Here is a 13911-nt window from a genome sequence, read left to right as displayed (position 1 = left end):
AGCAAACAGAAATAGTTAGTTCTCACACCCGCTGCTGCTGCTCTGTCGACTATACCATTTCGTATCCTTCTTTTTGATAATAAGCCAGCACGATCCACCAGCCACACGGACACTGATCAGAGTGACACATATGGAAAATGTCAACCCAATATTACCGTCGTCGGGCCACACTAAAACGACGTCTTTCGCTAAGACCCATCGATTCCACAGCACCACCGTCCGTGTGTATTCCCAATGGGTATGTGATGCATTTCCCCTCACACTGCTACAAGTACCATCCATTTCTTTCCCCATCCTGCCCCGGTGAGCACGTGCTTCCGAGGTTCAACGTGACCGTAACTGGCGTGTATAATAAAACCATATTACACACTCTTCTTCCCTTCTACCACGCGGAGAAATGATTTACTTCAATGCTGCGGAATGTGCATCGACCACACCACCACCAATACCCGATCCTGAGACAGGTGAGTCTCGTGTCAGTAACACTCTACCCCCAAGTTGTTCAGTGCGTGTGCACGAGAAATACAGTGATGGTGGTAGAGAGCTAGAGAGAGAAAGCGACCGTAAGGCGAAGAGAGTTGAGCTACATTTAAATCAGTTTTGGACCGGCAAATGTTTTTGATCCGCCTGTCACCTTTATCGGGTGTCCTCCTGCTTTTGCTGTTCGCCTAGCTAGTATGATGGGAGGGTACACGCACGTGTCTAAATGGGACCGAGCGCTCATCCTTCCGAAGGGTGCGATCACGTGTAGTCTCGTTACTGTCAACACACAGCCATTTAATTAAATCATCATCAAGGCTCTTTCGCACAAGCGCATTTTAATTTAATGAAGGATTCTTAGCATTTTGGATTTAGTGCTTTTGTTTACCACGTGCGCAGTGTCCGAATGTTCACACTTTGGATAATTATTTACACACCGCCCTTTGGAGGTCTTCTGTGTTACTTTCTACTCAAAGAATATTTTACTCAATTTTGAACAAATGACTTTTTGTTGCACGAGACATCACGCCATATTTCTGCAATATCACACACTGCAACTATCATTCAACCTATCCTGTACACGTTTTCGTTCGAAACGTATTGGACCGTTGGGTACAAAAATTTAAACCCTACCATATCGCGCCAACCATTATGGCCGGACCAATTTTGCCGCCAGTTGCCCGCTGCTTATAGGAATTGAAGAGAAAACGTACATCTGGTGTGCAAATGTGCATCATCTCTCACTCTGCATGACCATATGGGACACGGAGCTGCGTTGTTGTGCTTCACTTTACGGGTTTCGCTTTGGAGGATGTGTCTTGCCGTTCTCCAATGATCGTACTTCCTTCCCCGAACGGGTTCATCGGTTCGATGGGTAACACACGACGCCATTCGTACAAAAGTCACATGCTTTGGAGTCCCGTTACCGCGGCATGGAATGCATTTTTAGTGCCCTTTCTACTCAACTTCCAGTACGCATGGTTGTCTTTTTACCAATTCAATGAAAAATAGGTAACAATCGAATCAAAGACAAAACATTTCACGAATGATGAAGTAATTCGAAAATTAATTAAACGCTCGCAACTCAGCCATCCACACCAAAGCGTAGTTTGTTAATCGTGTATTTGTGTGTTGATTTTTACTTAACATCTTCAGAGTAGTTGATATATTTGTAAGTCAAGGCCTTATTAAAGTGCACACACATCAACGTTGTGCAATGAAACAAAGGTTACCTACCATCCCGAATGCGAATGGCGCGTTTCTAATAAACTCATTCATTGTTTACAGTCAATTCACGGTAAACGTGCTAACTTGCCGTTTCTTATCGGTCATTCTAGTCACGCAGTTTGCCATAAACAGCTAATGCGGTGCCGGACTCCACAACACACAAACACGTGCAACTCCATATAAGCGCACACAAATAGACATGAGACGTATTTCACTTACCCTTTTTCAGGATGCCAAGTGCAAAAAAAGGGTTTACATTAAAGTTGCAACTAAAATCGAACTGAATATGTGCTCCAAAATAGACCAGCAGAAAAAAAGAAGCAAAATTGTGCACAGTTAAGGCCCATTTATCAAAAAAAAGTGCTTGTTAGGTTGCGATAAAAAAACATAAAGCTCGCCATGTAAAACCGATTAGTGCGAAAGCGTGCATTATTCATTTTCATTGTCAATTGACCGAACCGGGGTGTTGCTGCCGTGTTTGTGCGCGTTACGTGAAAAAGCATCGTTTGGTAAAAGTGCAGAATCGTTCGGCAAGTGCCGAACAAATTATCCACCACCGTGTAAGTAAGTAGAGATTGATTGCAACAGCACTCCAAAATCCATTTCGTACCTGCAGTGAGTGATCTTTTTGGGACGAAAGTTCAGCGGAATGCATAACATTGGTGCCTCGGTGGTGTGTGGCTCAGATTTTGGACAATTTGCCAACTCACTTTTCAGTCTAATAAGGATTGGTGAATGTTGTTTTCTCTCTATCTCTCTCTCTCTCTCTGCTACAATACTGTTGCTAATACCGTTGCGTTCACAACCACCGTCCGCTACAGCTTAAATATATCATAGCTCATTCGTTTAGGACCGAAATAAACAATAACATTGTTTTATTTTCTTAAAAAAAACTACTGATATAAAATAATTATTATTTCTAGAACTATTACAAAAGGAAATGAAAATCCATGTTCTGTGCAATCTAAAACACATATGAATCATAACATTCAAACATGCCTAACATCGTCTTCGAGATGATGAAAGCAAAGACACGCAGTGGTATATTCCATATTGTTGATTCCTCTCACCAATATCATGTGTCAGAGAAGTCAATGGTAATGTGTAATGATTAAAGAAACAAAACAAAACAAGAAACTCTATTCACTGATGAACATCAATCTATCTGCCAAGCGGTACACACATCGTATCAGCATTGCGCTTCGTCACTGTTTCTCTATGCTCATTCTTTTTTCTTCCACAGTCGAGTTACTCATCTTCAACTCCGTCCATTCCACTAAAACATCTTTCTTTTTCCTATTCTACAACAACTTTTTTGCTTTTAGTGATCATGTGCCATTAAACAGTTTCACTCTCGCCACACACTTATCACTAAACAACGTACAAAATGTCAGAACGCTGAGGCGAGAGGGCATACGCGACGGAAACGTTTTTGCTGTACAACACAGCCGCCGCTAATCGTACAGTTTTGATCGCGACAGACTGAACATTAAACATTTAAAGGACATTTTATCTGTGTTGCTGCTGTTCGACATTCAGTTCGCACAGCAATAAAGGGAAGCAGAACACACAGCGGTGGAGTATTTCGGAGTACGACGACGTCGAACCAACCAATTTCTTAAGGTGCTGCTCGATCGGGAGAGAGCACAACCTGCCATCGTTTTGTAAGCGTTATCACACAGTCCCTCCTTTCAAGAAACTGTGATTGATTGCAAGCAGGGGCTAGAAATGCAAACGATAGCAGTACCGAAAGCTATCAGTAGAGTGTAGAGCTCCACCGCAACGACCATCGACATTTATTTTCGCAGCGTGCTAATTAATTGTGGAGCAGCACTAGCGCGATTCGATTCAACCCACTCAACATTATTGCTACCCGGCGGATCGATCGATAACAATCCGCGTGACCATGAACACACACGCACACACATACACAAATACAAACTGAGAATATTATTGAAGTGGACGAATAAATAGTAAAACGCCAGCGCTACTAGAACTTGCTGATCAAAGATGGACGGTTGGATTTGTTATGGGCACATTTCAAGGTATCGAATCGAAGAAACAGGTACAGCACACAACACTATCACATTGCAGTAGAGATGATATTAAACTAACGAAAACTGTTTTATACAGGCAGACAAACACATCGAACATTAAAACACACACACACACAAACCATGCTTCCGTGCAAACTTCCCAATATGCTGCACTGTCACTTTAAGAAGTTTGGTCCCTCCCCTTGATCAGACACTGGACACAAAACTTTGCCAAACCAAACTACATCGTTTGATCTTAGTACGATCGGATCTCACGGCAACTACACGGTACACATTAGAACACACCATCTGATCACCAGACGGTCACCCTTCGCTCACTATCTCACTATTGCGCACCAAGAGCTGTGTAAACAGCGGTTACTGAAACATCCGTGCGGATGTTATGTATTCTCCCTCGTTCGGCTTCACGCGCATCATCCCCCCAATCCAACACGCAGCAGCAATGATCTCTGTTGACACGGCACGCGTTAAAAATAAACTATTTTTTCACATACACAGACGAGCACCATCATCCTTGACATTGCTCCTTCTCAACATTAAAAAAAATCAACACAAATCCGCTGGGAGGCTAAATAGTGAACTGCACAAAACCTGCTGGAACACCGAAAGGCTCTCCTTTTTTCCCGAATCGCTACACCACCAAGACGGCCGGTTACACCACTGCGGCCCACTTTCTACAACGTTCGACGAATGTCAACGATCGACTGAGCGGCAAACCGCACAACGAAGCCAAAGCACAACCCACACTGTTGGGGGGGACCGGCGCGACTAAGGGTAGCGTTTTGCCGACACAAATCGGACAGAACCAGCGAGCGAGCGCAACAGCGAAAACCCGCGCGCGCTCTCGCTTCGCAAGGAAGAGCGACGAGCGAGCAGCAAGCAGCAGTACGAATTATGTGTGTCCAGGGCGCGTGAGTCCAGCGTCGGCGTACGGTGTAGGGTCCGAACCACTGTGCCCCACCTTGCTGCGCTCGGGGATTTAGAAACACACCCATATACTAGGCAGCTCAGGCGCATTCCCGTACACACCACCCGTCGGGAGGAGCGCACCAACCCGCCAGGCTGCCCAACCCAAAGCGATTCTGGCGTTCACCCAACGCCCTCTTCATGCGGCTTCTTGCCGGACAGCTGGACTGGAGAACTACTAACTTCTCAATTACACCCGCTCCACCCGGGCGGTTCGCTGTGGTCAAGCAGCAGCAGCAAGCAAACTCAACGGAAAACGAAACGAGAGAACACACCAAACTCAATATAATCCCTACGGCGAGACCGCGCCACATACAATCGTCCCGAGGAATTCCTATGTTTACTCTTGGTATATGTATGTATGGGTCTGTGTATGTGTGTGTGTGTGTGTGTATGAGAGTCTCAGAGAGTCACATTCGTCTAATCTAATTTCCATTCGATGATGGATGAATCCCGGCCCCGCCGTCGGTTGCTCTGCTAGCTCTTTCTCTCTCTCACACACTCTATTGCCAATGCTGCGCGCCCATCGCTATCAGTGGTAAGAGAAAAATGGAATTATTTTAATCTAACTTGCAACTCTAACCCCTCAAGCGTCATTTGCCTTCCCTATCATCCTCTTCCCTTCTTCACACTGCGAAGACTGACAGCAACGATGTTCAAGTGAATCATGGACACCACCCAATAGCCCTCTCCTCCCTCCCCGCAGTCCCGGAACTCCCCACGGGAACGCCTAAAGAAGCAGTTGGTGGTTTGTTTCCGCAGTTGACGAGGAGAGCGCACCACACTAATGAATAAAAATCACCATCGATTGCGTTTGGCTGTGTAGGGTCGTGTGTTGCGGCAAAGGTACGTCATTCTCTATCACACTTTGACGGTTCGATGACGAGAGCATGGCAAATATAGAAAATGTAAGCGCGAGTAGTTGCAAAACATAAGCGTGTTGTTATTATCAGCAGCGCAGTTGTTTGTGCTGTTGCAGAGATTGCATTGTGTGGCGGCTTATCATTGGCAAATGCACCTTTTCTTTCCTCTATTCAAAACCGAGCGCGTAGAGTGTGTGTGTCTGCAAACTTGCGTCAATCAGAGAAGTACGAGGACGGAGATAGTTCATACAACCACCAATAGGGCAGGTGCTGTAACACGTGGCTCATGTAAATATTATAACCTTTCCAACACGTGGGATGGTGTTGGTTCTGTTGTCTTTCACTGTTTTCACGCGGTTTCATACTAACATTATTAAGCGACTGCAACTGCAGTACAGTGCCAAACGTCATGTTTGAACACACCATGGATAGTGTATTGAATTTTTATCTCAAAAAGTCTTTAAGACTCTCAGTTATTCGGATTCGTTCTTCTAAACAAATCAAGCATTCAAAAAATACATTTGAAAACCATCCTCTATGAAACAATCTTAGGAACCATTAATTATTTATCAATTAATCGATCAATCAATTAATTAATTAATTAGAGAATAGTCTGTTTCCCATACAAAACGATCAGTGCATGTAGACTATTTAAAAAATTAAGAAAATTTTCATCTCTTTACCTTTTTAAGGGATTTGGGTGGTTGCCCACAGGCTATAGCAACACTTTAATATAAAAATAATCCTTAGCATCGTACGAGACACCCTTCAATATATAACCAAAACAAAAACAGGAAAAAAAACACCATCACAGAACAGCCTTCATGACGAAACCAAAAATATCTATCTCCGTGGCAGGTGTTCGTTCAGTTCCACAAAAGCTTTCTTCCCAACTAATCGACGACTAATGTTCGTGAGGCACGCGATTTCGGCGTCTTTTAAATACGTTACTGCTTTTCGAAATGTGACATCAAATCATCGGTCGAGATAACATGGTCAAGTATATCGCCTTGCCACAACAGTTTGATTGACTGATGCCGTGGAAGCTATTTTGGTGTAAAAGCAAATAAAAAATCAATAATACCTTCGAACGGTAGTAGTTTGGCACTTTAATTTTTCAAAAGAAGCCCTACTTCAATCATTAGAAAACAAAACATCCTTATTTCTTCACCATCGATAATGGTGTATACATTTTAATTCAATTAAGGATAGCTACTCGTTCAAAAAAGAGTAAAGGAGTCACTCGACACAATTGGCTTTTTATAGCTACAGCACGGAGGACGATAACAAAGATGTGCAAGATTAAGATTTATTGCACCTTTTTATCGCTCTTGCAAATAAAAAAACGTACAAGCGGAAGGACATACAAATTGAACAGAGTTCGCAAAAGAAAATTGCGCGTTGCCGCATCCCGTCTGCCCACCACGCTATTTAACTTTCCTGGGGTGAAGAAAGGTTACAAACGATCGCTTGGTCGGAAAAAAGGAAAAGTAAAACTTATCAAAGAAAAAAGGGATAGAAAAAAATCATTCAACCTTTTCACACGACGACGTGATTGCAATTTAGTGCGAGATGCAATAACGATATCGGGAAGTCATGCACCCGCGCGACCTCCAGGGACGACAGCTACCATCCCCCGAGCGCCGGTAGCACAAGGACATCTCCGCTGCTCCACTCGGTTGTTCGCCATCTAGCTTTTCCATTTATTTTTGCTTCCCTCTCGGGAATGTTTTCCCTCTTAGCCCCGCCGTTGGTCGATGATTTTCCTACTAGTTTAGTCCACTTTTGTTGGCATCGATTGGAGAAGAGCGCCAGTTTGCTACACTATTTTATAGAACTTTTTTTTTTGTTTAGGTTTCGTTTCACTCCCCTTTCCGACTTAATTTGTGTACGTGACGTACGGGGACAAACGTGGCAAAAAACAAATCTGGAACATAAATTTGATTAAATTTTCCGAACGCTCAGCCCCACTCTCCCCTCAGCGACCAATCGCTGCTTACGCTTACCCCCAAATCAGGAAGAGGTCACATACATAATACAAAGAGTGGATCGATGGCAGAGAGAGTTCATATACGAAACATTGCAAAATACACATGCAACTGCCAACGAATTATTCCTTCCAATCGCGAACGCAACGCGTCAATGAAACAGTAAAAAAATCGATTGCTAAATTTACAGCGTTTTTCCTACATTCCCTCTCCCTCTCTCTCTCTCATTATTATCTGCTTGTAAGGAGCAGAAGATATTTAGATATTTAATCATGGATGCATATAGATAACCCCCAAACGGAAGAATATACGCAAAATGCATAAAAATGCTAAAAAAAACAACAACCCCATACGTCTGCCATCTTGGATCTTTCCGGGAATGGTAAAATGCAATTTCAATCCACTACAAATTGTCACGAGCAACAATAACGCATGAACATACTTCGTTGCACAATGATTGTAAATAAAGCAAGTAAGAAAGCTCTTCGTAAAAAAGGAAACATTGACAATACAAATTACAAAAATTGTACTTATTGTATGCATGAATATTAGCAATTGTTCCGTGTGAATTATCATGTTCAAACTTTGGCCTATCAAAAGATCAAACAAAAAGAACTATTTGCTTAAGGTAAAAATGCTTGATTCAAGTTTACATTGGGGCCGTCCATTGCATGAAATAATGAAGGAAAGCATTGGAACATAAAAAAAAACACTCACAAGCTAAAGCATGTCAGTAGTAAGTGTATCAACGTTAATGTTCAACCAGCAAACAACTGTATTGATTACGATTTTATACATTCCATGTACCGCCATTTAGTGAGTTTGTGGCACATGGCGTCGAATGCGTGTACCACCAGTGTGGAAGAGTCACGTGAGAGCATGATCATATCTGTTAAACTGAACTAACAAACGATTCTAGCGTGAATATCTTACTGCTTACGACAGAACGACCAGGTCAGCCGGTGTAAATATGACGTCTCTAACGGTTAGATAAAAACTGTACAGAAAATTGTTTCTTTGCATCCAGATTGCTCAACAGACATCGACACTTTGACGAACTCACCTGTAAAAGAAGAGAGAAAAAACAAGTGTTAAAACCATTCCAATTTATCGGTACATTGAGATTAAAGCAAGAGAAAGGGATATTATTATTATTTATTTATTTATTTATTTATTTATTTATTTATTTAAGATTCTTAAACCCAGCTTATCGCACCATCGTATCCCACATTACAGCGAAAAAAGGGACTCTGAACAAGGTCAAATAACACACACTTCTTGTAAGTGCTCATGTCTTTTACCATCCGACCCGAATCCTCAGTTTAGCCTATATCCATAAGATAGAATTAAAGAAATAACTTCTAATTGTGCTACTTTTAAAGGCACCACATGAACCAAGGTAGACAAATAAGAAAACCCCCTTTCGGCCCTTATCATGTCGCAAAATGTCCACTATGAACCACTATCAACGTATATCAGCAGCACCAGTGTATCCCCCCAGTCTAGTTGTTACCGTAGAGAGGTCGAATGGTGGAGAGATAGTTGTGGCAAAGAACAATTGGTACAGCACAACAGAGAAATGAAAAAAAAAACTTTATACACACCGACAACAAACAATAGATAACGACATGCAAGGGAAGCACCCGGCCGGTTGCCGTCACGATAAAATGAAAAGTGCCAGTGTCGTGTTAAGACGCGCCAACGGGCGGTAATGAAGCGATAATGGTAATGGACTAAACACGGAGCACATCATTACATCACACGCCGGAAAGAGCAGGATAGGACAAGACCGGGGCATGTACAGAAGGCGCGAAGAAAGACATCACAAATGCCTGAGCCTTACGGTGTGGTGTGCCCATCAATATTGACCATTTTTAAATGTTCTTCGTGTTGAATAAAAAATCGAATGTTTCATTCAAGAACAGTGCATTTTAATATTAACACATAACGCTATATGCTTTAAAAATATGAAGAAAAAAAAACATTAACACTTTTCCATTCAACGAAAATCATGCCCCTACAGGCACGCACAACGCACCCACCTGCGTAAAGCTGTGAGCGGTCAGTTATCTGAAATGTATTAAAAAAAAGCTTCCTGGAGCTTAGTAACGACACACTTACGGGATTTCAGCGGTATCCGCTGTGGACATTAGTCAAAGGCATCTGTGAATCTGTACCCACACATGTTCGTAGAATTATTTAATTGCGCCCGTAAAGCAAACACTTTGCTACACCCGGGGGTGAAGTGGTTTGTACACAGATAACCGATTGACATAATGCAATGCATAAACAGGGGCAGCCTTATTCAGCGGCACAAACAAATAGGAAGTCTCGGCAGCCTTGCGATTATGGCGTTAACTCTTTCCTGTATCTTTGTTACGGGCGCACTGCACTGGTTGCATATACTTGGTTTCTCTGTCTTACATTGATAAGATATGTTCGAATAGGTTTGTCGCAGCAAGTGATAGATTTTCAATGGCTTTTCTGTAGCTGGGATTTGGGATAAACTGATAAGTGCAAAATAAGGGAGAAATGCAGCAAACAGGGAACAGAACCGAACAGCAGCTGATAAGCCGATAGATGTGTTGCACACACGATTATTGGCTGTTTTATCTGCTAATCGTTTTCCACTGGCATTGGCAATGGCACTCCCATTGTTTCAGGGTTTTTCAGGAGTTCTCATAGCTGTGGGACATTTTATTGACTCTTTCTGACGTGAAATGAACTTAATGTAATGGGAATTGGACTCTATAGCACACTCGTAGGACAATTCCAATAGGAATATCCAAGAAGCCTGTCCAAAAAGGGTATCATAAAGTCCAATTCACTCACATTCAGAAGTTCACTTCCTATAAGAAAGAGTCAAGGAAGTGTCCCACAACTATGAGAACCCCTGGAAAACCCTCTATTATCGACTTATATGTGCAAACTTATATGAAATTAAATATACAACTGATACAGACATATTGCAATTATTTTTGTTAAAAAAAACTCAAAACTTTTACCTAGAAAAGGTTTGGGGGGAAGGTAGATAAAAAATACATGCTTGTTACATCACAACCTTCACCACACATATTACGCTGATAGTGTATGGATGATATGTGTGCCCACCCATGCAGATTTATCCACATTCTCCACAACCCCTCCAACCCTTATATTACGAGACGCAGACAAGGGTGTGCGCGCGCGCGTACATTAACGTCCGTCTGCCGACTAATGAAAGTGATAATTTTGCATAACACAGGCAGTGGCGGAACATGACACACGAAACAAGACAAAAAATAGTACCTACCACCCATTTCACAATCGGTTTATCGGTGGGAAAAAATCCAGCCGGGACAATTGGGCGAACCGTTTTTCTTTTCCTTTTCACACACATTCAGCAACAATTCATAAAACACAACCTATCTAACGGGTGGTGGCTTTTAATATAAGCGTCACCCGCCCCCCCACCCCGGACGGTTGGTGGTTGGAAGAAGTGCATCCGAGCTTTTCAAAACACGATTTTGCAACTACTTCCTCCGGCAGTGTGTGTGTGTCTGTGGATGAATAAGGGCAGTAATTTACGCTTCCATCCGCCAAAGAGTGGGATAATTGCGTTTCGTGTTACATTGTCGCTGTCTGGGGAATTGTCATCGACGGCTTCCGCCGCTGCCTCCTACAGACTACTCAAAGGATTCGCAATTAAGTCGGCACTTTCGGTATTCACGCTCGCCTATTGATGACTGAATGACGATGATGGATTTCGCGAACGCAGGTGAGTATGCTACAGTACTGGTTTGTGTGTGTGTGTGTGTGTCATACAGAAATGGTGTCGCGAAAGAGGGAAGCAATTAAAATTTACCACACAGTACACACGCACGCGGAATCGACCAGCGGACCAAAGACGACCGGGGCACACCGGTACTGCGCTGGCGTTTGATGTTGTGCGCGACTGGCTAGGAAGGGGGCGCTAAAACACATTCCCATCTTCCCATCACGCAACGTACCAAGAGCATCCAGTGCGCCCACAGCAACTGGGCCACACAAACAAGTCCAACAAGGTAAGATTCGTGGCTGGTACTGCAAGGAGACGAGGTCAGTGAAAGAGAACCGGATTTTGCACGTTTGAATTCCACGGACAATACAGGCGAAGCTTCCTCCTTCGGCTCAAGATTATGGGGAGAAGAGAAAATGGTGTCTGGAGGTGGCTGTAAACACGCAGTCAAGAATGAAGATTGTCCTGCAGAATGTGGACAGGCGGTGGACCAACCAACGGGATATTATTAGAAGAAAGACACGCTCGCTGAAACAGTGGTTCGGTTGGCCGCCTGGTTGATTTGGAGAAAAATGCTTTGCTTAAAGAGGTATGGTACAGTGCATTAAAGCGTGAAAACTTCGATTCAACCTATGTGCCTATATATATATACGCACACACACACACATACCAAGCATGTTTCATACCGGTTTCGGAAAACTGGAACAGAAGGGTTCAATCCGGAACAGAAAAAAGTCAAACGAACCCAGCAACTAGAAGAAAGGCATGCATTCTTGGGGGAGAGTGCAGCAGAAGAGCATGGAGCACAATTAGAGGATTAAGTTGCGCGAAAGTTGATTTACGATTAGCTCTTCCCATACAATTTCAAGTCCTTTAGATGTCTTCCAGAATGGGATAATAATAAAATTTTCATACTGACTGCATTAGTATCGATGAGCTGATGTTCCTGATTTCCGCATTTTCCCAATGGGGAAATAAGGATAAAAAACACACATTGTGGAAAACAGAATAAAAGCCAGATGGATCCACGGCACCGTTGCCCATCACTAGAGCAAAGATTGTATTTCCATTTACATGGTCTTGGACAATGGTTTTTAACCTTTTTGCAGCTTTTCCCGCAATTTAGGGTGCAGTAGGATTTCATCCCCCCCCTCACAAGATCTTGGGCGGGGAGTGAGCGTAGCAACCCATGATATTTAGCGAAATTTCGATCAAAAATTCCCACCCAAAAAGTTCAAAATTCCCCATCGGTTGAAAACCGATGGTCTAGGAAGAGAAAGAGGTCAGTTAAGAATTGGTGTAAAATTGGAAACATCCGAGGTACGAGTTTATTTAATTAGATAAAAATCAACATTAACGCCCAACGTTTACGTTCAAATATCGTATTAACCAATGTGACATAGGGGCCTTTCACGATACTAGCCAGCTTTTTTATGTGGAGCTTGACAGTTGGCGGCTGAAGTCATATCAACACTCCATGCAAAACCACACACAAAACTAGTACGCGATGTTCAACCTAGATTATTTCAGCCTCAAAGCTAGAATTAGATTCGAGTACATGCTCAAAAAAAAATCAAAACAAGGTCGTGTTTTCATATATCCCAAGGTCCATTAAAGAGATTTGGTGATGTTCCGTCTAATCAGCCGGAAGACGTTAGGATTTAGCGCCTGAGTCAAACGTCTTACGGTTGACAAGCGCGATAGGAGCAATGAACGGCGAAGAAAGAAAAATGCGATGGCGGTTACTGACTTGGAGAACGTGGACGCCGACAGTCAGACAGATAGAGCTTTTACGATTTTTCATTATTTTTCATTATTTAACCTGAACAAGTGGTGTGTGTAATCAAAGTGTAGGTGGTCTCATAGCCTGTTTTTAATAACCACATTAGAAACGTCATTTTTTGACAAAACGGGTGAAAATGTTTGCTCAAACAGGCTTTCTGGTAACTTGACAAATACACAATAAACTGTTACAGTCGTTGCCGCTAAATTTTGACTCTAACTCACTTATTTTTGTCTCGAAGGCACCAATTTTTGACAGCGTTTCACGATTTTTGCCTCGAAGGCATCAATTTTTGACAGTGCGCATCATTTTTTGCCTCGAAGGCATCTAGTTTTGACTGTGAGTCAATCGCTTTATTTACAAAATTTTACGTAATTTCTGAAACTGTGTGTTCTGAATAGAATGAAATTAAGTTAAGTAGTGAATAACTTTATCGATAGAATATAACATAAAACATTTGTTTTGCTGATTTTGGCAGTTTTAATGGAGTGAAAAAAATTGGCACGTATTTTCAGCTGTAAACAAAAGCTTTAGAAATTCTAAAATTTAATCATTTTTTCTCAAGAAACAACCAATTTACACAGTTTTTGTATTTTTTATGAGTTGTGGAATGTCAATTGTTAAAAATCTGCTTAAATACCTTGTAAAATTGTCATTACTCCTACAAGAGTCAAAAATTGATGACTTACAGACAAAAATAGGTGCGTTAGAGTCAAAAATTGATGCGCACTGTCAAAAATTGATGCCTTAGAGCCAAAATTTGGTGGCAACGACTGTAAATAAACTTCTG

At 42.3% G+C, this 13911-nt stretch overlaps 1 protein-coding gene across 18 annotated transcripts in view; it reads right to left on the bottom strand.

The window, feature by feature from the left end:
- Positions 1 to 13911, bottom strand: part of LOC120894275 (casein kinase I) — a 76018-nt gene that overhangs the window by 47881 nt on the left and 14226 nt on the right. The window contains exons 1-2 of one of the 18 annotated variants that reach the window (XM_040296767.1): positions 4356 to 4445; positions 2318 to 2528 (exon numbers count right to left, since the gene is read on the bottom strand). The exons of the other annotated variants lie outside the window; for them this stretch is intronic. Of the exons in view, the coding sequence (XP_040152701.1) occupies positions 2318 to 2367 (50 nt within the window). The 5' untranslated portion in view covers positions 2368 to 2528; positions 4356 to 4445. Of the gene's footprint in view, positions 1 to 2317; positions 2529 to 4355; positions 4446 to 13911 lie in introns of those variants that run through there. 18 annotated transcript variants of the gene reach the window in all.

The sequence above is a fragment of the Anopheles arabiensis genome, chromosome 2 (assembly GCF_016920715.1).
Source record: "Anopheles arabiensis isolate DONGOLA chromosome 2, AaraD3, whole genome shotgun sequence".
Taxonomy (NCBI): domain Eukaryota; kingdom Metazoa; phylum Arthropoda; class Insecta; order Diptera; family Culicidae; genus Anopheles; species Anopheles arabiensis.
Note: the sequence above shows the minus strand (reverse complement) of the source record. Positions and strands in the feature narration are given on the sequence as shown.